Raw genomic sequence first — 24,446 nt, forward strand, 5'->3', positions numbered from 1 at the left:
GATTTATTGTGATTTTTATTAACTTTTTTAACACTAGACCATGGGAAAAAGTTGAATCATACATTTCTAGGAACTTTTACTTTGGAAAATATCTAAATTAATACAGTAAAAATGTTGGATTTTCAGCATGTATGTAGTCAGAGATGTCCTGAAGTCAAATATATCAGGAATCATTTATTACATTTATTCCAGCAACCAAAAGAAATCAAAGAATAAAGACATTTCCCTCACAAATAAGTGGTATTTAACAGTTCCCTTTGTTAACACCTTATTTTGAAAACCGGACGTAGTCACACGTTTTCTACTTTCTCGTTTCGGCTCACTGCGGTTTGTTTTGGTTGACGGATACGGAACGGATATGATGTCAAGTTACTCAGACTACAACAATAAAAGCGGCAACTTCCTTCTACCTCTGCATGGACTCAAATGAAGGAAATATATAGATTCTGGCATTAAAAATAATCTATTTCAAAATCATAAAAAAACATAGGTGAATTGTTTCCCCCCCCCCACCCCTACAGAATAGTACAGTCGGACTATTAGGGTACTGAAAAAGCTATTTTTTCTAGTTTAACCTTGCCTGAAAACCTGCAAATTACTAAGCAAAAGCTCACTATGTTGCTGACTCACTCGCTCACATACAGTACTGCATGTGCACACACATACACAGTGAAGAAAGAAGAAAGGGGAAGAGGGAGAGAGGGATTTTGCCTCTTCTTTAATCTGTGTGTAATCCCTGCCGAGTGGGGCTGTTGTGGGTCATTCTCAGTCAGCAAGCAAACCTGCACAGTCAGGAAAAAAAGCAGCAGGAGGATATTTAGGTCAGACACAGAGGTGTGACGCTTCTATTTCCCTCGTAGAAAAGAATGCTGGAAACACTGGAAAAGTCACAAGTCTTGTCTGTATTTATGTCCTCATGACATTATTTCTAACAGCAGATGTAAAAACAAGACTGAGGAGGACGGATGATAAAGAGTCTTTGAGACAACTATAAAATATGGAGGATGCACTGGTGAGTTAGTCATCTGGAGGAACAAATAGGAAGCTCTGAGATTGGTGATGCATCATCAGGAACAATGGGAACCTGTGTTTTAAGTGATGGTATGACCTTAAGCACAGCATCTATCTCAGACTGAAAGGTTTCTCCATCGAGTTGTCATTCTGCAGAGGCCAACGGTGTTAACACTAACTAATAGAGCATTACTAATGCTGGACTTTTTAGGCCAATAGCAATGGTGATATTTGAGAGATAAATACAAAAATCTTCTACCAGTACGTCAGCCTCTAGCTGTATTTCAGCATAACACATCATGTAAGCAAACATTTTTGATAAAGATCCCTTCAATTTAGTGGACCCTATGTTTTCTTTAAAAAAAAAAAATCACCCAACATGCACCATTTAATATAACTAGAAACTGCAAAAACAGAACTTATCGTCGGATTGTCAAATTTCCGACAGTCCTTGAAAAAAACAATCAAATCTAAGGTGCTAAATGCGAGATTGTGAGCATTTCTATTGCCTCTGCACAACTCTCAACATGGCGAAGGCTGAGCTGGCGGCTCGCAGCTGACGTTGCTAACAGTGTTAACCTGGGGGGGAACTGAGGGTGGGTGCTATGCTTCCGTGACGGCACCGTCGGTCAGGCTGGCGTTATGGCCGTATGAGAGCAGTGCAGAGCGGCGGCCATGAGCTAGCCAGTGGGGCACAGTCACCTGCACGAACATGCACTAAAAAAGCACATGTGGCCGGCCCGGCCATGTCAACAAAGCACAGAGAAGCTCTGATCACAACACACACAGAGGGAGACAGACTTCATTCTCTGCTCACGTAGACATTACTCCATTATATCTTTATATAGCAAATAGTTGTTTGCTACTATATTAATGCTCTGAATATCATATAGTGCACCTTTAAAATATAGTGATATTTCATAAAAATCACTTTATTCTTCTTCTCATTTAAAATAAACTATTTGCAGTAACTGCATTCTTTAAAAAACATTAAATTTTGCGCTCTTCAGCGTAACTGGGAAGCCATGATTGACTCGGCTGAGACCAACAGTCACGTGACAAAAAATCTGTGAAACTTCGACTGAACTGCAGGCTGTTCACACAGTAACACTTGGGTGCACTTGGGAAAGTGTGGTAGATCAATAACTGTGTTATACTGCACAGGACATTTTTAAGTTCTCTCCACTTCTAGCCATGCTTGTGCTGTTTCCATAGAGGTGCAGGACTTATTTATTGCAGTGAAAAACAAGGTCACAGTGAGTAAAATGTGACAGGAACAGAAAAACGCCCTGAAACTGCTATGGGTTCAGAGGGTTAAGTATATGACTAAGGCACTGTATGCACTAATCGTGACATGCTCCAGTTGAAATAAACTTGTTAGTGCTTACTGGTGGACAAACTATATAATGGAGAATATCAGACTAAATCAGACAAATCAAGAGCATCCATGAAACTAAAGGCTTCGTCTCAGCTCAGCGTTTGAGCTTTTTCTTGCATTTAACAAACACAATCAGCCCTTGTTGACTTGGTTAACAACATCATCCACAGGTGAGCCACCAGTCTGTGCAGGTTTTATCTTCCACATCCTCCCTCCGGTTGCTGCAGGTGCATATGTTTGGCCCTTCTGCCTCCAGCTCTGCTCATCTGTTCATTTCTGTGTATCTATTTGTCCAGAAATGAGTCGAACGCACCATTGTTTACATCTGCTCTGTTGTCCTCTCCGTTGTGTTTATGGCACAAATCAACTCGGTGTGAATGAGGCGGACCGGTGGCGCTTCTGTTGCCCACATCGCCGACATCGGCCCTGATGACACTTTGCCCTGCAGTGCATCTTAGTGAAATCCAACAGTGAGCATCTGGAGCAGATTTGGCATCCGAATCCCAGAGTCCCTTTGATGGGGCTGGGAGCGTAATGGATCTGAATTCCTGCCGTGTCCTCTGGGTGCCACGGCTGTTGAATAGTTGGCCCTTAGCCTAGCGTCAGCGACGTGATTGGTGTTGTGATTCAGATGCTGCAGTGCCTGTGTATTATCCGGGATAACTCCCAGCTTAGGGGTTTCTGCTACGACCCCCAGCGTGAACGGAGCTCCGGGTGTCACTTCACTAAACCCTAAGCCCCCCACTTCACTACGATCAGGATTCATTTACCACCGAGAGGTTCACACCAGCCTCTACTAGTTAAAGGCATGGAGATAAGAGGGGGAATTAGTCACGACTGGCAGACGATCACTGGGTAACGATTTATACAATTTACTCCATGTAGGTCACCACACTGATACGGCTTTCACACACAAGACTAAAAGTTCCACATACTGTGGTTCTCTGGCAGGTCTGCTCTCCATTAGAGGTAGTTAGGGGATGCAACTAACGATTATTTTCATAGTCGATTAATCTGTTGATTATTTTTTCAGTTAATCGATTAGTTGTTTGTTCTAAAAAAAATTCTGAAAATGTCGATCAGTGTTTCTTAAAGCCCAAGATGACGTCCTCAAATGTCTTGTTTTGTCCATAACTCAAAGATATTCAGTTTACTGTCATATTATTATAACAATATTCACATTTAAGAAGCTGCAATCAGCGAATTTTGACTTTTTCACTTTCAAAAATTACTCAAATCGATTAAGCGATTATCAAAATAGTTGGCGATTAATTTAATTGTAATAGTTCAACTAATTGATTAATCGTTGCAGCTCTTGTAGTAGTAACACCAGTATGGAAGATTCTCCAAGTGAAGCTACAAGTGAAAGCAAAACTCAACAAATATTAGCAGTGAAGTATATGCTATGTGAGGTTATACGAGGTCTTTATGAACTACTAGGTGCTCCAAAACCCGACCAACACACATGCTGCCAAACAAAACACAATGAACAATAATAACTATATATTTCACACAGCTTTTTGTGGCTGAATCCAAAGGGTACAGGTACTGAACTGTCTCTGCCAAAGGGTTTACTACAGCATCTCTACAACAAAGATAACACTTCCTACCTGCTGCCTGAACTCCAGTTAAGCTGGTTTCCACTTTATAACAAGAGGTTCGGCTGAATGGAACACAGATAATAAAAACCAAACAAGTGCACGCTGTTCCGCCCGAAACCAAACTGAGAGGAGAGTGAGGACGATGTCAACCAGGCTACAGTTTGTACTGACCCACACGGTCCTAAAGAGAGCTCTAATCAGGACCAGTAAGTGAAAACACCTGTGCAGGTGAACCATGACTGTGTGTGTAAGGGCATTTAAAGGCACAGCTCCAATCAAATATGAATGATTTGATTTAAATCCCTCTTGTAACTGTACATTGCTCAAATATTCTGCTTCACTGTGAAATACGTCGCAGTACAGAAGCTAAAGATGCTCTTTAAAGGCACAAATAGCACAAAAGGGTCCTCTACAGTGTAACTCACAAAATGTAATGTCTTTTATAAACACAACAAAGGGTAAAATAGACCTATATTTTCAATTATGATCAATCTACAACTACAACTCTTCAATCACCCAGCCAACATGGTTATGTGGGCCCCACATGGGTTATGTTGGGGGTACCTGGGTACCAAGTGGGTATGGGCCCAAAATGGGCATCTTATCTGGGGCCCACTTGGGTCAACTAAGTAGGTCTACCCAAATGGGTTCTAGGTGGGTCACTAATGGGAAATTAGTGCATGGGCTCAGAATGGGCAACACAGATGGCGCCCACTTGGGTCAACTAAGTTGGTCCCACATGGGCTTCGCATGTGTGCTACCCGTGTGGGTCCTAGTTGGGTCACTACTGGGAAATTAGTGCATGGGGCCAACATGGAAACTGTGGACAAACCCACTTACAACCCATATTTCAGGCCATGTAGTCCCCATGTAGTTCCCACGTAGAACTTACACCTGTGGCCGAGATGGGTTTTGGTTTATGTTGCCCAGATTGGGCCCATAAAACACCCAGTGAACTCCTGCATGAAACCCACAAGGGCAATAGGCATGGGGCCATTATGGAACCCATGGACAATCTCATATAGGGCCCATTTTTCAGCCCATTTACTACCCACATGGACCCCACATACAAATGTTGGCTGGGCATACATGTTAGTATACTTAAAGTGTATGTGTTAAAAAAAAATATGGACTGGCCCTTTAAAAGTAAAAAGTGTGTATCTTAGCCTGAGTCATGTTTTCCATGTGAGCTGAGGTGAGGGAGGCTTTTTAGCATTGCCTCAGTATTGTACACTATCATTTCTATTATAATTCCAATTGCACCTGTGTTCAAGCTTTGGCCTCTCGTGTGCGATTAGCAATTCCAATAGCGCCGTATGAGTCTTAGCTGCTCGCGGCACGCGCCGTGAATTATGATTCCGCTGGCATTTTTTTGGGCATATCTATACATGGGAGAGGGTTTAGCTTTTGGTGTTAGCATTAGCGATTCTGACAGTGTTATAATGTGCAGGAGGAGGAAGGCTGACTGTTAGCGCTGCGTTAGACCGCTGTGTGTTGTGATTCCCGCGGTGTAGCCGGGGCCCGGGAGCCATGCGGCGTGTGACGGATCGTCCCAGGTGGTGGGCTGTCAAGACGAGGATCAAAGAGCAGAAGAGTGGACCTCACACACACACACACACACACACATACATTTACACATTCACACACCACAGTCACGTTCCCTGCAGTGCTCCAGCTCCACCTGTTTAAGAGTCAGCACACTCGCCGCTCACACACAGCAGCAATGAGAGCGCGCATATTATTTTAGTCAGCATGTGTGCTTATTTACAGAGAGACGCACCTGTACGACAACCTTGAAGAAGTGGTGAGCCGGTGCTGCTGCAGACTATAGCGTGAGTAAGCTCTTTCCGTCAATTTGTGTGTCTCTTTTTTCTCGCAGCACAAACATTTACCTGAAGGCCGAGAAGGGCTCAGAGCGGGGAGATACACTCCGCTAGTGCTGTTGAGGAGGGACACTCAAAAACACACACATACACACTCGGAGTGAAGGGGGAGGAAATCTATTAGACGCCGATGTGTGTGTGTGTGTAGCAGGGAGACAGTCGGAGAGGACGCGGGAAAGAAGGGCAGAGTGTTTGCGAGACAAGAAGAAGAAGAAGAAGAAGAAGAAGAGGGGTTGTGAGTGGAATAGAGAGCAGAGGAGGGAGATGCCTGTTCATAAATGCTTCATGGCGGCTGAAGGGGGCCTTTGACTGAGTGAAGACCCATGGCGCCCCCGCCTCTGTCAACACATCTACCCTCTCCAACAACAGGTCGACCCCCGGCTTCAACAGCGGAGGAGCCGAGGGGAGGGGGAGGGCGGCGTTCGCTCTCTCATGTATCGGCGTTTCAGGTCGATATTGCCTTTTTATTTCCATGTTTCTCCTGATGGTGGTAATCAGACCGGAGCCTCAGAGGTGGCAACCTGCACTTTTCTTCTTGGTGCATTTAATTATTTAATATCTCTTTTTGTAATTTTTTTTTTTTCCATTTAAGAAAAGGAACATCCAGGTCTCCCCAGCCAGAGAACAGGTTGGATGGGTCATCTTAGCTTAAGCAGCAAACTAATCTACTTAAAAAAGACTTCCATTAGCCCGGGTTTCAGTGCAGAGTGTCCCCGTCTGTTCCAGAAACACTTTCTTCCCTTTCAGACAAATTATTAATTGGATTCTTGTGCTTTTTTTTTTTATTCAGCCGTTTTGGTTTTGTTGTTGGGAGTTTTACATTAGCAGTAAAAAAAATCAGCTAAAGCCCCACAAGGTGTGAGCTCAGGATCAAACTCAATGACGTTACGCTGGAGGGGAAAAGGCTTTGGAAAACAACCTTGACCGCATGGTTTATTGAAATGAGTTGTATGGGAGCATCATTTTGTAGCACGCAGGGTTGTTTTCTTGACATATATGAGTCATTTTTCAAAAGGATTTGTTAGTAAGATCAAAGTCATGAGGGTATTCTGTTTTTTGTGGGTAGATTTGTAACATTATTTAGATTTTATTACATATTTAAGTCCGGAAAAATCTGTGTTTGGCAAGTTAATGTCATACAGCCTCTTTACCCTTTTACTGCTGGTTGTTGGCACATGCTGAATGGTACTGATGGTGGTGACTTTCATGTAAAATTAAATGCGAGTGCGACTATTTCAGAGGTTTTTATTTTGAGCTTTTGTCCCCTTTAAAAGGAAGCAATATGTACTGTACTTACTGCCCTTCATGACGGGTAGAGATGCACCGATCAGACTTTTTCAGTCCCAATACTGATGGGGGCTTTGGGTATCAGCCGATATCGAGTATCGATCCGATACCAGTGTTTAATTAATAAGCTGTATGCCTCACTGTGAAGAAGTGACTGTCATTTTTATGTGTAAGGCAACATCAGGCTTGACTTAAACATTGCTTTTCTACTTTGTAGAACAAAATTTAACAAATAAATACATGGATATAGATTAACCGAACTGTTATTTATTATTAAAATAATAAATTGTGCACCTGCAACTTGGCAAAAAACCTTAAAAAATTAATCAAATTCTTCAGCATGACGCCTCTGGAGGTGCTCGATTAAGTTGGTTGTGTTACATTTTGCAGTGCTACTGCGAGCCCTTGAAACATTTGCTTTGCATGGCGTACTACGCGCACATGTAATCAGACGCAAACACAGATTTGAATTGAATAGATCGGCTCCATTGTCCCGATACCCGATCCAGTTATTTGAGTCAGTATTGGCCTGATATCCGATATCAGTATTGGATCGGTACATCCCTATTCCCAGGTTGATTTATTTGAATATATTTAGAGATCTGTGGAGGTCAAATTATCCAGGTTATTCGGGAAGAAACTGTCTGAAAAAAATAAAAAATAAACATATTTTTCTCTGCTTTCCTTTCCTTTAAATCATCTCACAACTTCTAAGCTTTATCTCGCGGATCCAAACCTCCAGGTTGGGAACTGCAGCTCTGTGCTCAGTACTCAAATATTTGGGGTTGAATCAGCACAGACTGAGGGAGGTGGAGGGTGAAAGGAGTGATGCCCTGCAGCCCAGCTGAATGCTAGTATGGTTTATTAAAAGGAGGAAAAAAGAGAGGAGTGTGTGGGGTGGTGTATCGGAGCGCTTCACCCTTAGCCCTCCCACCCGAGGGTGACTGCAGTGACTCCCTCTCTCCCCCCTCCATCACTCCTTCCGACCCCGCAACCGCTGACCCACATTAACTACCGCAATTACTGCTGGAACAGGCCTCTGGGTGGCATGGGATACATGCTCCACCTCTCTCTGTTTCTTACCCTCTCTCGCTGCCCCCTCTTCACTCTCCGTGAAGCCTAATGTGTATAATTGATGTGTGTCAAAGAGCCACTGAGTGACAGCAGGGGATAGGGGGGAGGGGTGAAAATGACAGAGAACACATTTTGAATTTGACAGCGCAATAAAGAACAGATTGTCAGATGGAAAAAATAGGGAGCGGATGAGTGGATGGCTTCAAACAATGCCGCATCTCTGACGGGCATTTGGCTGATGTTCTAATCCTGTCAACGCAGGAACCGGTCCAGCTCGCAGCACTTCACAAATCTACACAATCCACTGGTTACTTTGGTGGAAAAGCACCGATGTCACCCACAACCCCCCTTTCCCGTCCCTCCAAATCCTCCCTCGCTGCAAAGACAACATGAGCACTTTCCGGAAATCAAAGCTGCTTTCTGGCTGACCCCGAAGAGCTCGCAGAGGGGGGAAAAAAACCCAATTCAGCTCTGCAACTTCGCTCATAACCGAGCAACTCTCTCTGTCGCTGAGGCAGGCAAAAGTGTAAACATACGACGAAGCTGAGGATTCATACACACACAGCCTCCCATTAAAATCCACCTGCAGCTGCTCTCTAATTGGGCCCGGGTAGCCGGCTAAAAGAGCTAACGCCTAGTTAAGGCGATATAATTGGCCGCTCTGCTTTAGGAAAGAATGAAATAAATCAGCGCTCCGTCTCGGGTCGGCCCCGTCTCAACTGAATCCATTAGAGCAGATAATTGTCTTGGACGGCGAAGCGTTCGCTCAGCGTTGCCACAGCTGAGTGAGAGGAAAACAGTTGGCGTGCAGTTTCAAAGCGGATGTCTGCCGTTGGACGGGTGTGGGTCCCTGGACGCGGCATCACAGCAGAGATTTTCATCTGAGCAGTGATCGGAAATCAAATGCTGTAATCTGCCTGCACGTGTTTATCTCCAGGCTTTTCCCCTGAAAACCTTCATCGGATTTTTTTTTTTTTTGTAGCCATCAAGATGACATTTCAGGTTAGAGGAGATTTTTAAATGATGGTATGAAATCAAATGTGTTTCAGGTGTACAGAGCATTGATTGCCCTTTTTTGTTTTGGTTCATATGAAGCAGCATTGATTGTTGAGATCTCCAATATTTCTTTGTATCTCTGGTGCTAAACACTCGTGGCTGTGATGTGGCGCCCGCTCTTCCCCAGAGATCAGCTGCCAATCACGCCGCGTGGGCGGCGGCGTGTTGTCTCTGTTCTCACATTTGAAGGTTTGATTTTTCTGCAGGTGGCCCTTTTGTATTCCGTTCTTTCAGCCACGACGTCGTGGCTGTACAGTAGGTTGAATCACTGTTGTGATGCAGTAATCAGCGACACAGAGCAGATATTTATTTCATAGATTATTGGTATTATTATACGTTGGCTAAGAATAATCACGAATTCCTCTAGTTTCTACGTGAAAAAAATCACATAAAAATAATCATTGTTGTTTAAGTCCTCACAGGGTTCAAACTAGAGTTGTTCTGATACCGATACCAGTATCACAAATGCCTCCCATACAGCCTAAAAATGCTGGATCCGGTATCGGCGAATACGAGAATCTATTCATCGATCCAATATCACATTATCATATCATTTATCAGCTCTTTTACACTACACAGGAATAATAACATCACTCGCTACCCAATCTGTACATCCTAACCGATCAGTACTGCCCATATGCATCTCTCAACAGAGAAGAGATAGAAACAAGATGGCTCATCCGTTAGCTACTGCCATCATTAATTTCGGATGCAGCAATTTTTTTTTTTCCAGAGCTTTCTCCTCAACCGTTCTAGAACTGAAACGATTCCTTGAGTAACTCCATTTCCTCGATTACTAAACATCATCGACGCAAGGAAATCCCGTCCACACCAAACACCGGCGCAGGTTTGCTGTGGCACTATCAATGGTGCGCAGATTGCGATTCTGCATAATGACATCAGTGTGCAACATGATGATGCGAAAGACAGAAGCTTTAGCTTTCTGCTGCAAAAAGAATGAATGCTTTCGCGATTATGGTTTTTATTTTAGATCAATGTAAACAGACGATCTCCCGCAGCCGGCCAAGGGACGTCCGTCTTTAAAGGGTTCACTACAGCCGACCACAGTGGTCATTATGACAACAGTCGCCTGCTTAAACTTTTATTTGCTGCAGTCTAAAACGCAGTTAAATATGTAAGTTATAATAAAAACTGTCCTCTTTTTGAATCACGTTACGATAAAAAAACGAATAACGGCTCAGTGCTCATTTGTTCCTTTGTGTTATTTGCAGGGTGGACAGACAGCATCTCTTTATCAGACAGTAATTTCATGTCTTGGCCTTTTTAAAAACCCCTCTATATATGTTTCACCATAATGTTAATGAGTCTTTTCCATTCGCTGTTCATTTCTCTTCTGATTTATGTTGTTATTTGTTATATTTTGACTGATTTCCAGGCCGTGTTGTTGTGCTCAGAGACTCTTCTGTAGGATATAGCCTCTTAATGAAGACATTAAACTTATTCTGTGCATGTGTGACTTTAAGTGTGTGTGTGTGTGTGTGTGTCTCAGCAGCTCATGTGGGCCGGCTGTATCATTAAGATAAATGACATCGCGTGTCCCCTGCCAAAACTCACACACACACACACACACACACACACACACACACACACACACAGATACTGCAACAAACCCGTCATGGCGCTTAAGGTTGTGTTTTAGCAAAAGGACCATTTTCTGTTTACCCCTCTGGCTCTCTTTGTCTCGTTCTCTCTTTATCTCTCCCTCCATCTCTATCTCTCTTTCAGCACAAAATGCCAAATTGCTCCATTTCTCACTCGCTCCCCTCCTCCTCGCGCTCATCCACTCATCTGGTTATTAACTCCAAACACATTAAACCAACAGTAGAGCCACGATATTCCCCAGACCGTCCTAGTCTGAGTAAAAACACACACACACACACACACAGACACACACACACACACACACACACACACACACCTGGGTCAAACTGCAAAATGGATTCTGAATCACGCACAACAGCGACACAGATTTAATGCTTCAGGGCCAAAAACAACAAATGTGGGAACTTATTAAAGGGACCGAAGTTTTGGCTTCTCTCTAACCTGAGATCATTTAAATTATTTGCAATATGGGATTTTTGGAAGCTGATGTTTTACAAATGAGGATATTCCTTCATGCCAAACAGACTCAGCTCGAGGAATTTCACTCCTGTCAGGCTGAAGAAGCCTCTCAAACGGCACTCACGACCGTCATGTGACGGCAGATGATGACAATAATAAAACAGGAGGATTACGCTGATCCACAGATATCCACTTTGCGGTTTTGACGTGCTCCAGCCAGAGCTCTGAGCGAGCATTAAGTCCTGGGTTTTATCTCCGTCGTCCGGTAATTAATCATTAATTTATTCATAGCTGTCCGAGTCCAATGTCTGCACAAGTCTGATTGCCATTTTAAAACAATATTTTAGGACAAACCGGACATGCTGGTCCAATCAAATGAAAAGGAAATAGAGAGCTGTGGGACTGATATAGAGATGTGGATCGGGCCTAAAATCACACACACATGTAGCAGAGCTGTAGACTTGGATTAGAGTCAGGCTCAACGCAAAAAAAACAAGGACTTGACTTGGACTTGACTACTTTAAAGCTTCAGGTGCCTGTGGGCTGTGACCGCCTTAAGGCCAGGATCACACCGAGACGTGTTGCTACAGGCGCAACCGCTTTAAAAACGCCCCGGCAAAGCACGTCGGGCTAAAACAGCGTGGTGCACCAGTGGAGCGGCGCTGCGTGCGAAACCGGGCGATCAAATGTGATTAACAGGGAGGGAAAAAAGGATTCAAGCAGACGTGGATGTCTTGCAACACGTTCTTATCCCAATTTGTCACACACTGACGCTTTGTCTGACGTCACTTTTTTGGTCGCAGTAAACACGTGCTTAATGTTGTGAATTAAACAAAAACACTTGCTTAGGTTTAGGCAATAAAACCTCTATAGTTAGGTTTAGGAAAAAAACACATGGTTGGGCTAAAAAACTACTAAGAACGATCAGCTGATTGTAAAGTGAAAGTGAAACATAACGCACAGGACACAAGCCTTTGTTGTTTGTTGTCTTCAAGGGTTAATGGTCAGCATTTAGTTAGAGAACAAAAACGAGTAGTTATTACTTACAAATCATGTAAAGAAAATCTATACCAACTAATCAGAATTTAGCAAGGCTCCCTAAATGTGTTTCAGGCTCTTATATCCTCCATTAATGTATAAGCTGAAGTTATCTTCATTCAGAAGTTATCTCGTTCTTGCGTAATTCCCGCCGTCAATGAATGTTTACCGTTCTCTGCTGTTTTGGTCTTTTTGTTGTTGACGCTCTCTTTTTTGGACTCGCTGAAGTGTCCGCTAATGAGGATCCAAACAAAACCCAAAGCAGGAAAGAGAGAAGTTGTAAGTAAAGGCTTGTAGCGGTGGCCGTGGAACTTTTTTTTCAGCGTCTCAGCGGGACTAACAAACTCATTTAAGTCCAAAGTGCTGTTTCACGAAAAAAAAAAAGGGGAGAAAGTGCCTCAGGGTCGCCACCGGGGCAGCAGAGCGGGCTCATTTGCCCCAAATGGCCGAGATCCTTTTTCAAACAACACCGTCGCTAATTTAAAATAAACACGCCGAGGGAGGAGAGGGGCCACAGTTTCCCTGACACCGGTGAAATTACCGCCGTCTCCGGCGTAACAGTGAAACCGGCGAGGGGGCCGTCGCAGCTCCCTGGAGTTGAGCGGGTGCAGATGAGGCCAGGCGGCTTACTTAACTATGAGAAAACAACAACAGTGCTCAAAGCCTGCGAATAACAAGGCCAGTAAGAGCCCAATCATATGCTACATTTCCTCTTTAAACACTCCACCTTGCAGGCAGCGCGGCAAAAAATGAGGGAATATAGAGCGAGATTGTCATTCAGAGGAGGAAAGATAAAAGGAATGGTAGGTGGCGGTGTTTTTTATCCCCCGTAGAAGTGGCGCTGAGTGATACTCTTGACTCATCAGCCAGAAAAACAACTCATTTCAAGGGTAGTGAAGATGGAGAAGAGATTTGAGGGAGCTGTAGGACAGGAGGAGGAACTTTAGGCCTCTTTTTTTTTATATTCCTCCTCAGACGACTGCAGAGAGAGGAAGAGGAGGCAGAAGAGACTGGTGGGAAGAGGAGTCATCTCAAGGCTAAGAACACACAAACACAAAGCGCATGACAAGTGTGTTGGTGTGCAAAAATGAGCTGATTTGGGTCTTGGCAGGGCGCTTTTATAAGCTCATACAGCATGACTCAGCCAGAGAGAGAGAGAGAAAGTAAAAACAGAGACAGACTCAGTGTGTCGGTGCAGGAAGGTGAAAGACACCACAGCTTTTAGCCACTGAAATTCAACTCAACTTCAAAACTCAAAATCATGTCATCATTTAGAATTTGTGTCGCCTCGTGTGTCTATAATGCATTATAGAGGATAATGTACAGCGAGCCGGTCATTGTTGAGAAATAAACTGACGGCACTCATCGCCCTGAAGGGGTTTATTTCACAACAATGACCCGCTAACTGTATATTATCCCGCTACTTACTGAAGAAATCAATAATTTGAGACAAAAACGGTCTGCCAGAGTCGGACATCACAACTGCGCCCATAGCAACGGTCTGTTATACATAGCAACGGTCTGTTATAAAGAAATAACAGACCGTAGAACGCCGTGATTGACCAATCAGAATCGAGTATTCAACAAAGCCGTGTATGCAACGAGAAGGCGTAAAAATGACACGATATTACAAGGACATACCGTGTCTCATGAGAACACATTTTTAGGCTGTCATTTGTAGGCCATGCAACAAAACTACGGTAACGTCTGCAGTTAGGTTTAGGCAACGAAACCACTAAATTAGGTTTAGGAAAAACGGCATGATTGGGCTTGAAATAAGTACGTAAGTTAAGTAAAATATGTACGGAAACAACGTAACATAAGTACGAAAAACACATCACTAACATAACTTACAACATAACTTAGTTTTTATTCTACGTCACTAGCTCTGAGCGTAGCATATTTACATTGCGGTCAGTACAGACTATATAAGCGAACAAATGACACGCCAAAACCAAGAACGGCTTTCCTACGTAGTCCTTTCCTCATTCGCTTTTTCGTGCGACCGGGCTGAATAATGACGCGAATGGGTTTACATTGGAGTTAGTTGAAAGCACGGTGCTTCTCATACAGACACTAAAGTGTGCCTCAGTGCGTCGGTATCAAATGCCAAGCGGCAGTAGTATTCCTATCTTAAAGATTAGCTGATAATAACCAACGTGTTTCTCTGGTGCAAACACTGTCAAAGTCAATCAATACACAAATCAGTCAATCATGCCCATAAAATCCTTAATTCAATTCCATTTTTCTGGCAGATGCGTGTTTACTTGCTTCATTCGCTTCATCCCCACTGACTCATATTTGTTTGCCTGTGACACTAAGAAACTTCTCTTGAAATTTGCTTTCCAGTTGGATGGAAGCGCTGCGTCTCCCTCTCTTTCTCTTTCTCTTTCTCTCTCTCTCTCTCTTTACTTTCCTCCCACTCTCCATGTCTCATCAGGGGTGTCATCAGCCCCCACTCCGGTTGATGCCTGTTAATATGGCAGCGCTATTGTCTGCCCGTTGGTTGCTGCTGTCTCTATTGTTTGCTCTCACACTTGACGAATTCATCAAAGAGGGAAAAAGAAAAGGAATGGGAGAAAATAGCTGCAAATCATGCGGCTTCGCACAATTGACTGTGTAAGTCTGGCGGGGCGTGTCTTTGTCTTCAAATGGTGCACGAAATGTGTGTTTGCTTGTGTAATTTTGCACATATATCATTTGTTCTGCCATTAACTAGGTGGGACGGCCCACTCCGACACTGACTGCTGCTGTGTCTCTCTCTCTCTCTGTGTGTATGTAGAGGTGTACATGCAGGATGTGTTTTCTGTGTATCTGGTTGGTACCTTTGCTCTGTGGAGGGTTCTGGCTGCGGTCTCGCAGTATGTTGATCTGGTAGACGGCTCCGTACGGCTCAAACAGCTCCTTCAGCTCCTTCTCTGACCAGGAGCGCGGGATCTGGCCCACGAACATCTTGATGGCGTCCGGGTCCGGCTGGTCCGAATGCTCCAGCGCCCCGTTCATCTTCCCGGCCGTGCCGTTACTGTTGGAGAGACAGAAGACAGGACGTTAAGAGATAAGAAATACACCAGATTTAGATTTAGACTCTTGGTCCGAGTATTCAAATTCACCAGTTTCCTTTTGTATTCAGCCTTTTTCGGGAATTTTCCTTCATCTTCTTAGAAAGCTTTGGACTAAACTGGGAACTGTTACTGATCACACACAGATAAACATGACCTGAAGCTTGACCGAAATGCTTTACTGGCTATAAACAACAATTCTTGAAACCAAACTCACGATTGTTTACAGTCATTTTTTCTCTTGTGTTAACAAACTATTGATTTAGTGTTGTTGAATTTCTACACACAACACACATCTTTTTGACTTTCTTTAAAGTTTGAGTTTAATTAATTTGGTAAAAAAATCAAAGCAAAGAAGCAGAAAGTAAGATAAAATATAGCATCGCAGTGCTGTGAAAACTTGAAACTAGAAAAACCTAAGAATCCATTGGTACCAAGCGTGAAAAGAGCTGCTGCGGCACAGCCGGTACGAGAAAAATAAAGCATTTTTTGAACATTAAAGTAACATGTTCTAGTAGAAACCAAAAATACAAGTAGTTCCTCTTTAAAACCGGACCTCTATATCTAATAGAAAATTGTTAAATGTACCCCAGAACTTCATTTTCAACACACTGTCCTCTAAAACAGCCTTCAGGCCATCACAGAGACACTGAACCTCAGTGAGAGTAATAAAATATTCTCTCCTTACAGCCGAGTGAGGCGGCTTTCACTACCGGCTTTACAGCCTGATATCCCTGAAGCTGGCAATTTCTGTATATATACTGACGCTGGCGACACATCGGGAAACTGACACACCACTCTGACCCTAAAAGTGGGTTTTTCGATAGTAAAGATGCGGCGACGGATCTCTTCAGGACGCCGGTAAATCCACACTGAGCACACCTTTTATTCCTGGCATTTCAACAACATACAACGTATATCTAGAGTATTTCCACTGTTGTTGACATGAGATAGGAGCTGTGGCGAAGAGCCAGAGACTTCGCTGCTGCATGTGTGAACGTTTGCATGCATGAATGAGCGCTGGATAAGCAGCGTGCGGCGTGTGAGTGTTGAGGTTGTGTGTGAGGGATTTAGGCTGCAGCACCAGTACAGTAAACCTCGGGGCTCTCTGATACAGATGCTTACACGCCGATCGCTCTGGTTATACTTCCACATCTGGATTGCATATGAAAAAAAATGGAGGTGAAGCGCTTTCACTCTCGTCACCGCAACACTTATCTTCACAAAACACACGCGTCTGTCCAGTTCAGACGACTGAAAGGCGAGGAAATGCTTTCAATGGCGAGGGCCCCTACGGAGATGAGCATGCGAGCACGCACGAGGCAAACTGTGTTTTTTAAGGACAATCATAATGCCCACAAACACACACATCACTTCCATCAAGGCCTGTGGTCTGTGTGAGATGGCTGAAAACCAATCCAATGAAACCAAAGTCAATGGCGGCGCTGTTTTATTGCTCCACTTTCTCTTTTGTTATTCTCGGCAGGAGAGCGAAAGAGCATTATCTTAAGAGGCAAAAACAAAACAAAGCCAAATCCTGAGCTTGGTTAGCTGACAACACTAATACCACGCTATAAAGAGAGAGAGAGAGAGAGAAAGAGGGAAGGAAGGAGAGAGATATGGAGAGAGAGCCTGGGAGGGAGGGAAAAAAAAACCATCCAGACCTTTGAACGCGAGCCATCCATCTTTTGCAGAAAGAGCCAAGGCGCTCGGCAGAAACGCCCAATTCTTTAAAGGACTTAAAGGACATGTCAAATAAAAACGCCAGAACCGGAGAAGGAGTCAACGAGCCAAACCAGCGCTAACAGTCCTCGAGGGCAACGACCGCTCCTCGCTAAGCTGTCCGATAAATCGCAAGGGGGCCCCGGCGCCGAGGGAGCCCCGAGGGGGAAAGGGAGGGAATGGCGAGGAGTAACTGTCCCTATCGCCGGGCTGACGTTTAGGCACATGTATTGGACGAGCGACGGCGGTCGCTGGGTTCACACTGCAGCATCTCTTCGCCCTCTGACACACACACACATCAGCTGTGTGTGTGTGAAGGAATAGCTGGAGACAATCCCTCATTGTTGGCTGTTTATGTGAAGGCCTGTGGGGATTGAGCGAGTCCATACAATAGGCAGTGTCAGAGGAGCGCCGCCCTCGTCCAGGACACTGTCCGCCCTGTGCTCCACGCCCGCCGTTCAAGACAATGAATCGGCTCACACTTTGCGGCCATAAGGCGTACGAGCGGTCTTGTGCAGATTGCGCGCTCCGTCTTCTCCCGAAGGTGGATGGGAAGTCGCTCGCTACAAAGGAATGAGCGCCTCTTCCATCGCCCCCGTGGCCAAGACTGACAAGGTGTTATTGCGAGCAGACAGAGCTTTAGCGTGTGTGTGTGGATGTTTGTGTGTGTGGAACTCAGCAGGAGAGTGTCCTGGGGCTCGGATTAAGTCGTTGAGTGGATCCACTCCTGCCATAGCCTCTCCATCTCCCTCCCTCTTCCCCTCTTCTTCCTCTTCTTTTCTCGCTCTCCCTCTCCCTCTCAATTTGAGCCAATTGTTTGCCTTAATGGCTTAACTATTGCTTCCATCACTCCAGTCTCCCTGCAGCACAGGGCCGTGACTGAGGGCCGATCTACACCCAGCACCTCTATATATATATGTGTGTGAATGTGTGTGTGTGTGCGCTCAGTTACACTGCTAAAAAAACAGAAAGTGATAGTACAGGTCTTTGAAGCAGCTGCTGAGGGCTGTTATTCCCTCACCTCACACTCTCCCATTAGACAGCCGGCTCGTTCATCCAAACTACAGCTGCGTGATATTGACCATAAAACCTTACGATGCTACTTTATTTATTCATTCATCATCTCCATATTACATCCACCAGCTCTTCAGCCCTCGCCTCCGTTAAAGAAATGCATCGACAGTTCGGCAAACACGCCCGATTGGCTTTCTCTCAGACAGTGAGACGAGAAGATCAATATTTATCTCGTGTCTGTTAGCTTAGCTTAGCATAAAGACTGGAGGCATGAGGGGGGAAACACATAGAAAGCCTCGGTCCAAAGTCAAAAATATGCCTTCAAAAGCCTCGTAAGCTGTCTTGTTTACATCATGTGTCTTGTTTGTTTAACCCCGTACATTAACCGACATTTAAAAATAACAATTTCAACTGTAAACCCCATATATAGCCTACATACAACATGTGATCAGATTTGGACCATGTTTTTTGGACTGACACAGTGAGAGGACAGTCTTCGTATTGAGAGACAGTTTGTCCTTACAGTGCAAAATTGTCTGAATTCTACAAATAATCCTAAATTCAGCTGTGGAAACAAACTCATTTAGACCGATAGAGGCTACTAAGAAGAGCCGCACGATATATTGTTTCAGCATCAACGTTGCGATGTACATATGCGCAATAGTCACATCGCAGGACGTGCAATGTCAGCAAATAATTCAAGGCTCTGACCGTGAGCTTTACACCACCCCTCGCCCGGACTTAATGCTCGCTGTGCTCGGCAACGCAACCGGCCCGTCTTGAACCACGGACCCCGTCTTGTTCACTATGCTTTGTTGGTGTGACTTTTTTGCTGTGTCATCACCATTCATATCTACACAACCAATGATTTTATGATTGAATTGTTGACAAGAGCAAAAAATTGTTTATCTATAGCCTCTTAATTTTGCTCTCAAAGTGCACCAGATTGATGCATTTAACTTTATACTTTTAAATGTAGCCTACAAAATTTAGGGTGAATAAAAAAATATTGCAATCTGTTTTTTCCCCATATCGTGCAGCCCTACTACTAAGGGCTGGTTCACACCTGAAGGTCGGGTTCCTGAATCAAACCAATGCAAAGATGACATACTATTTCAATTTTCCAACTGGTCTGATGAGCGTTCACAAAGGCAAAAAACTCAAACGGCCCAGAAATTGTGAACAAAAGTCATGTGGTTGTTTGATTACTGGTCATACAGTTGGTGGGTAAAAAGACGAACGCCTCACAATTTCTACCTGGATATCGTACATCATGGAGCTGCCTGGAAACAAGGCTGATGAGAGACATGAGACTCAAAACTAAAAACACGTAAAACCAAAACAATGAGCTGAAAGATGCAAAAAAATACACCGTAGATCTGAGGAGAACTGAACAGTTTGTCACTACGAGCAACACCTTCTATATCACCATTTGTTCGTATAAAAGATGGATTAGTGCAGCTTTAAGTGCATCCAAAAGGTCACTGTCCTGGGCTGCAGCGCTGTGATGGACCAACATTAAGAATCAAACTATATATTACAGGTAGAGAGAATAAGAGCCAGAAGAAACAGTGGCAGCGCTGAGCTACCTGGAATACATTAACGGGCTGCCATCCCCTCTGTTAGCCTTGTTCACAGCTGGAGTCCAACAGGCAGCCAGACAGGAATGTGCTACAGAAAAGACAGAGGGGACGAGACGGAGGGGACGAGGCGGAGAGGACGAGGCGGAGAGGACGTGGCGGAGAGGATGAAACGGAGAGGACGAAACGGAGAGGACGAAACGGAGAGGACAGGCAGGTAAGAGCTGGAATAAGAGAGAGAGGGAGACGGATGCAGATGAGCCAGGTCCAGGAGTAAGCACAGCTCAGAGCTCAGCGTGGGCTCTCTCAGAAAAAAACAGGCACACGTGCATACACACTTATCACACATGCATACACACTTACACACGTGCATACACACTTATCACACATGCATACACAGACGGGGGGGATACAGTTGAGGCTGGCTGCGTTGATCCCCCCGCTGTTTCTCCCTTCTGTTTCTGCTCTAAAACACACATCCTATCTGACTCCCTTAACCCCGCAATCGCAGCGCGCGCACACACACACACACACACACACACACATCATGGTTTCATGGATGGGCCGAGCTGTCACACACTTCTTCTCATTGGCAGCGTGTTTGCAGGGTGTGTAACGGTCCCACAGGGGAACTAATCTTGTTGACAAGCAGAGTGAGAAACATCAGTTCCCCCCCCCCACACTCCCGAGGGAGCGGGGCAACCAAGGTCAGCTACACACACACACACACACACATACACCTTGACATACGCACATGTGCCGACATGTTAACACACACACAAACACACTGACAGTCACATCTCCTCACACACACAAACACAGCTTGACAGATTCTTACACAACTTTCACACAAATAGACAAAAAATGTTTTTTAAGATCTGGACGCACATCGAGGGCCGAGCGAGTATTCAATATTTTCACGTTTGGAGGAAATGCATCATGACGTTATGATCATATGTTATTAGCGTTTTTCAAAATGTTGTCTATATTTATGATTTTAAAAAACTGAAATTCCAACTAACAAATTTCTTTTTTTTTCAAATCTGTTTTCTGTTCCTGTTTTCTAAGTTTTGTCTTACATGTACAATCAAAATAAAAAAATAAAATAATTAAGAAAAATAATCCAGCTTTTTTTTCAGACTTTTCTATATTTTTTGTTATTTTTTCTTATGAAATACTGCAAAGTTTTACCTCTTCAGACTGACATTTGGCATTCAGTGGTTTAAGGTGTGAGACCACCGTTTGCTGTGAAGAAACTTGTTCCCAATTCTCAAAAATTGTCAAAAGCTTATGAATGATTTTGTGTTTTTGCAGCGTCATATTAAGGAATGAAAAGTCATAGAAAATATTTATTTTCAAAGCATTACTGTTCATCACAACTTGTGATCTCAGAGCTTTAAAAAAGCTATTAAACCACATTAATGAGTCAATTAAAGACCCGTGTTTTCTCAATTAGCTTCATACTATGAGTGATGCGATGCTGTCAAAGGTAGAACAGTTTGAGTTATTTCATATTATTTATTTTTAATTTCCATGTGCTCTTCTCACTGGTTTTAAGTGGGCATCAGGATTTAGCGACATTTGAATCAGAATCTAATGCCAGTTGGTGGGTTGAGTGTTTACTGTTAGATAAATCAGATCCAACCACACCCACACAGTCCTGATTAGCTTTTTATTTTTGAATGTTTACATAATACCTTAACAAGTTTTTAGTTTAAAGCTGCTACAAGGAGCTTTCATTTTGTGTTGATTTTGGCGTTCCCTGTGGACAAAGTGTTTCCAAAGCACCAGACTCCCTTTAGAAAACCTCTGATTTTACTGCAGCAGGGTCTGGAAGTCTGCCCCTTTAGTCATGGTTCTGGTTCTCCCGTGCCTCCCTTTCCTCCTCCAGTGGGCCCAACAATACAGCCTGGGTCTCCAGTAGTAACACACTCCCAACTCGTCAAATACCGCCACTTGGTCAGTGCTCCTCGGCATCGGAGACCGATGCATGGGGTAACCCTGTTGCATTACTTTTGGACGGACCGGGGACGACAAGTAAAATATACGCTCATGACATGAATAGTGTCCTTTCAAAATAAACTTCAGGAAGTTAGGTTTAGGCAACACAACCACTCAGTGTTAGGAAACGGTCGTGGTTGACGTTGACTTCACCGACTAGCAACTCACGTGACTCATGGGACTGACGATAACGACTCAAAGTGACTCACGTCAACGTTACTTTTAGTTTCACACGGGACATGTGGTTGAAAGACTTGTTTTTGTTTGACCCATACACCACCCCTACCGCCCGCCCTGAATGAACTCTAAAGCTACTAATACTATGCTCCGACTGTCGAATAACGTCAAATCTGATTTGGGTCTGTCTGCGGCCCCACTGGAGTCTGAGCTGAAGGAGTTTCTGGCGAACCTACGTGCCTTAAATCATTTTGTCTGATTACACGGAGATTGGATCCGATGACAAGCATTACGAATAAATAGCCAATCTTCTCCCTGACGGTCTTGTTTACTCATATAGGTCATATAGAGGCATCAATAGGAAATTTAGACTGTTTCATAACCACTTAAAACTCCTTGTTGCAACTTTAATTTTTGCTTATTTAGTCATGAGTATCTAATGTTATGACAAAATATTGTGTGACGTTTTAAGGAGCTATTGTCCTCAACATGGTAAAGAAGAAGCTAATACACACCTCTACTAACTTACACCTCTGTGCACGACAGCCACAAGCAGAGAAACACACACACACACACAATTCATTTCACAGTCCTGAATATTTTCCGCCGCTGTATCAAAACTGTAAACAAGATTAGCAACTTCACCACAACACGCCGTGAGAGGCGTGAATCCCACTCTGTAACTGATTTTGTCATCGGCGGTGCGAGGCGGATTAGTGACTCAAACTAAATGAGTGGCGTACTGTATCGACTGATTTATTTGGAACGCCTCTCCTGTAAGTGACTTACAGCGAGGTAAAAACTGGCTCCCGGGGGCCCTGCTCGAGCCAAACGAGGGAGTGTGATATTGCCTGTGATTCACTTGAACTTTACAATAAGCGCTATTCCTCCCACCGTGGGTACAGCGCTGGGACGGCAGCCACCGCCGCTGAATACAGCACGTTTCACATATTCATTATCAATGTTTCTGTGCTGTAGGGGAGGGAAGACGGCGTCTATGAATAACTGTGACCAGCTGAAAGAACTGTGTGTGATTGCCTTAATGTGTGTGTGTGTGTGTGTGTGTGTGTGGTTGCCATGGAGACGTGGCGGTGCATGCGACGCAGGGAAACGATCAGATAAATGTCACAGTAGCTAATGAAGCTGCACCGGTGCCCCGACGCTCAGCTAGCTCTGTGCTAACGAGCTACCGCACGCCGGCACACGCTAATGAGAGGAGACACACACACACACACACACACACACATACATTATATAGTAGAAAACACACTGATGCATGACACACACGGATACAAGTGGAATGGGGTCTGTCATTTTGCTCGTTTCTCATATTTTCCTGCAAGTATGAATGACTGGAGGAGTTAAAGCTGCCTTGTTAGATGCTGCAGGCGCTGGTCCGTGCACCGGCGTGGCGAATAAATGGATACTTGGATTAAATTGAACATAAATGACAACGTAAAACCTTGCTTAGCAGGAAAAAGCATCTCCTGGGATGAAAATGCATAAATGCTGTTTCTAATTATATGAATAAAAACTGCCGTTCCTCCATTCTATTATCCTAAACATAGATATTGTTCTTTATCTTAATCTATTGTGAGTTTTTATGCTGACCTGTTGTCTGTGAAGTCAAAAAAAAAAAGGACTTAAATAAACTGTCATATTTGACCTTATCTCAGTACGGATACGGTTGAAAAAGCTCCGTAAAAAAACACAGTAAGTTTAGAATATCTTATCATAAATATTGTGCTCACAAGGTCGAGAATGAAGCTCCGCTCTCATGTCTATGAATAGCTTTCAATTTCTGACTTTTGATTTTGATTTTAAACAAAACGACGATGTTTAATGTTTTTTTTTAATATATAAAAAATAGAGCTGTCATTCGATTACAATATTTAATCGCGATTAATCGCAAATCACAACATGGCTATATGGAAATAAATAGCGTTTTGAACTAAAACTAAACTAAAATTGTATCACAAATGTTGTATTTTAGTGTATTTTCATCACCAGTTGTAGTAAAGAGTTGTAGAATACATTCAGTTGCATCACTGTCTATTGGTTCTTTGTTATAGTGGTGATATTGCTTTAAAATCAAGATTTTATACTATAGGCGAGGATAAAATGTTATAATTCCTTCTGCATTGTAATCTCCATGGTAATATAGTTTAGTTTACTTACAATTTATTCATATTCCTTAACTTCTTACCTTTCAAAAGAGACCAGATATATGCATCTAAGCCTTATGGTTGAGGAGCTACTCCTGATTCATTTTGGGTAGTTATTTTAGGTGTTTTTTCCGAGGGATAGGACTTTCACTGTAAGAATATCACAAACGGACCTTGTCGTGAATATTGTTGAGCTGCAGCAGGAAACACAACAACAGCATTTGGAATAAAAATCCAGCTGAGAATCATTTTAAACAGATCTGCTTCTCTTGAATACAGTGAGAAACTCTAAAAACAAAAAAAACACGAGTCTATGAA

The 24,446-nt window shown here is 43.6% G+C and overlaps 1 protein-coding gene across 50 annotated transcripts in view; it reads right to left on the minus strand.

Annotated features, from left to right (window-relative positions):
• The window catches only part of celf2 (cugbp, Elav-like family member 2), a 227,379-nt gene that overhangs the window by 79,302 nt on the left and 123,631 nt on the right, over positions 1-24,446 (minus strand). For all 50 annotated transcript variants that reach the window (XM_074625738.1, XM_074625692.1, XM_074625701.1 and 47 more), the window contains one exon: positions 15,236-15,432. In XM_074625738.1, the coding sequence (XP_074481839.1) occupies positions 15,236-15,432 (197 nt within the window). The remainder of the gene's footprint in view (positions 1-15,235; positions 15,433-24,446) is intronic.

The sequence above is a fragment of the Sebastes fasciatus genome, chromosome 23 (assembly GCF_043250625.1).
Source record: "Sebastes fasciatus isolate fSebFas1 chromosome 23, fSebFas1.pri, whole genome shotgun sequence".
Taxonomy (NCBI): Eukaryota; Metazoa; Chordata; class Actinopteri; order Perciformes; family Sebastidae; genus Sebastes; species Sebastes fasciatus.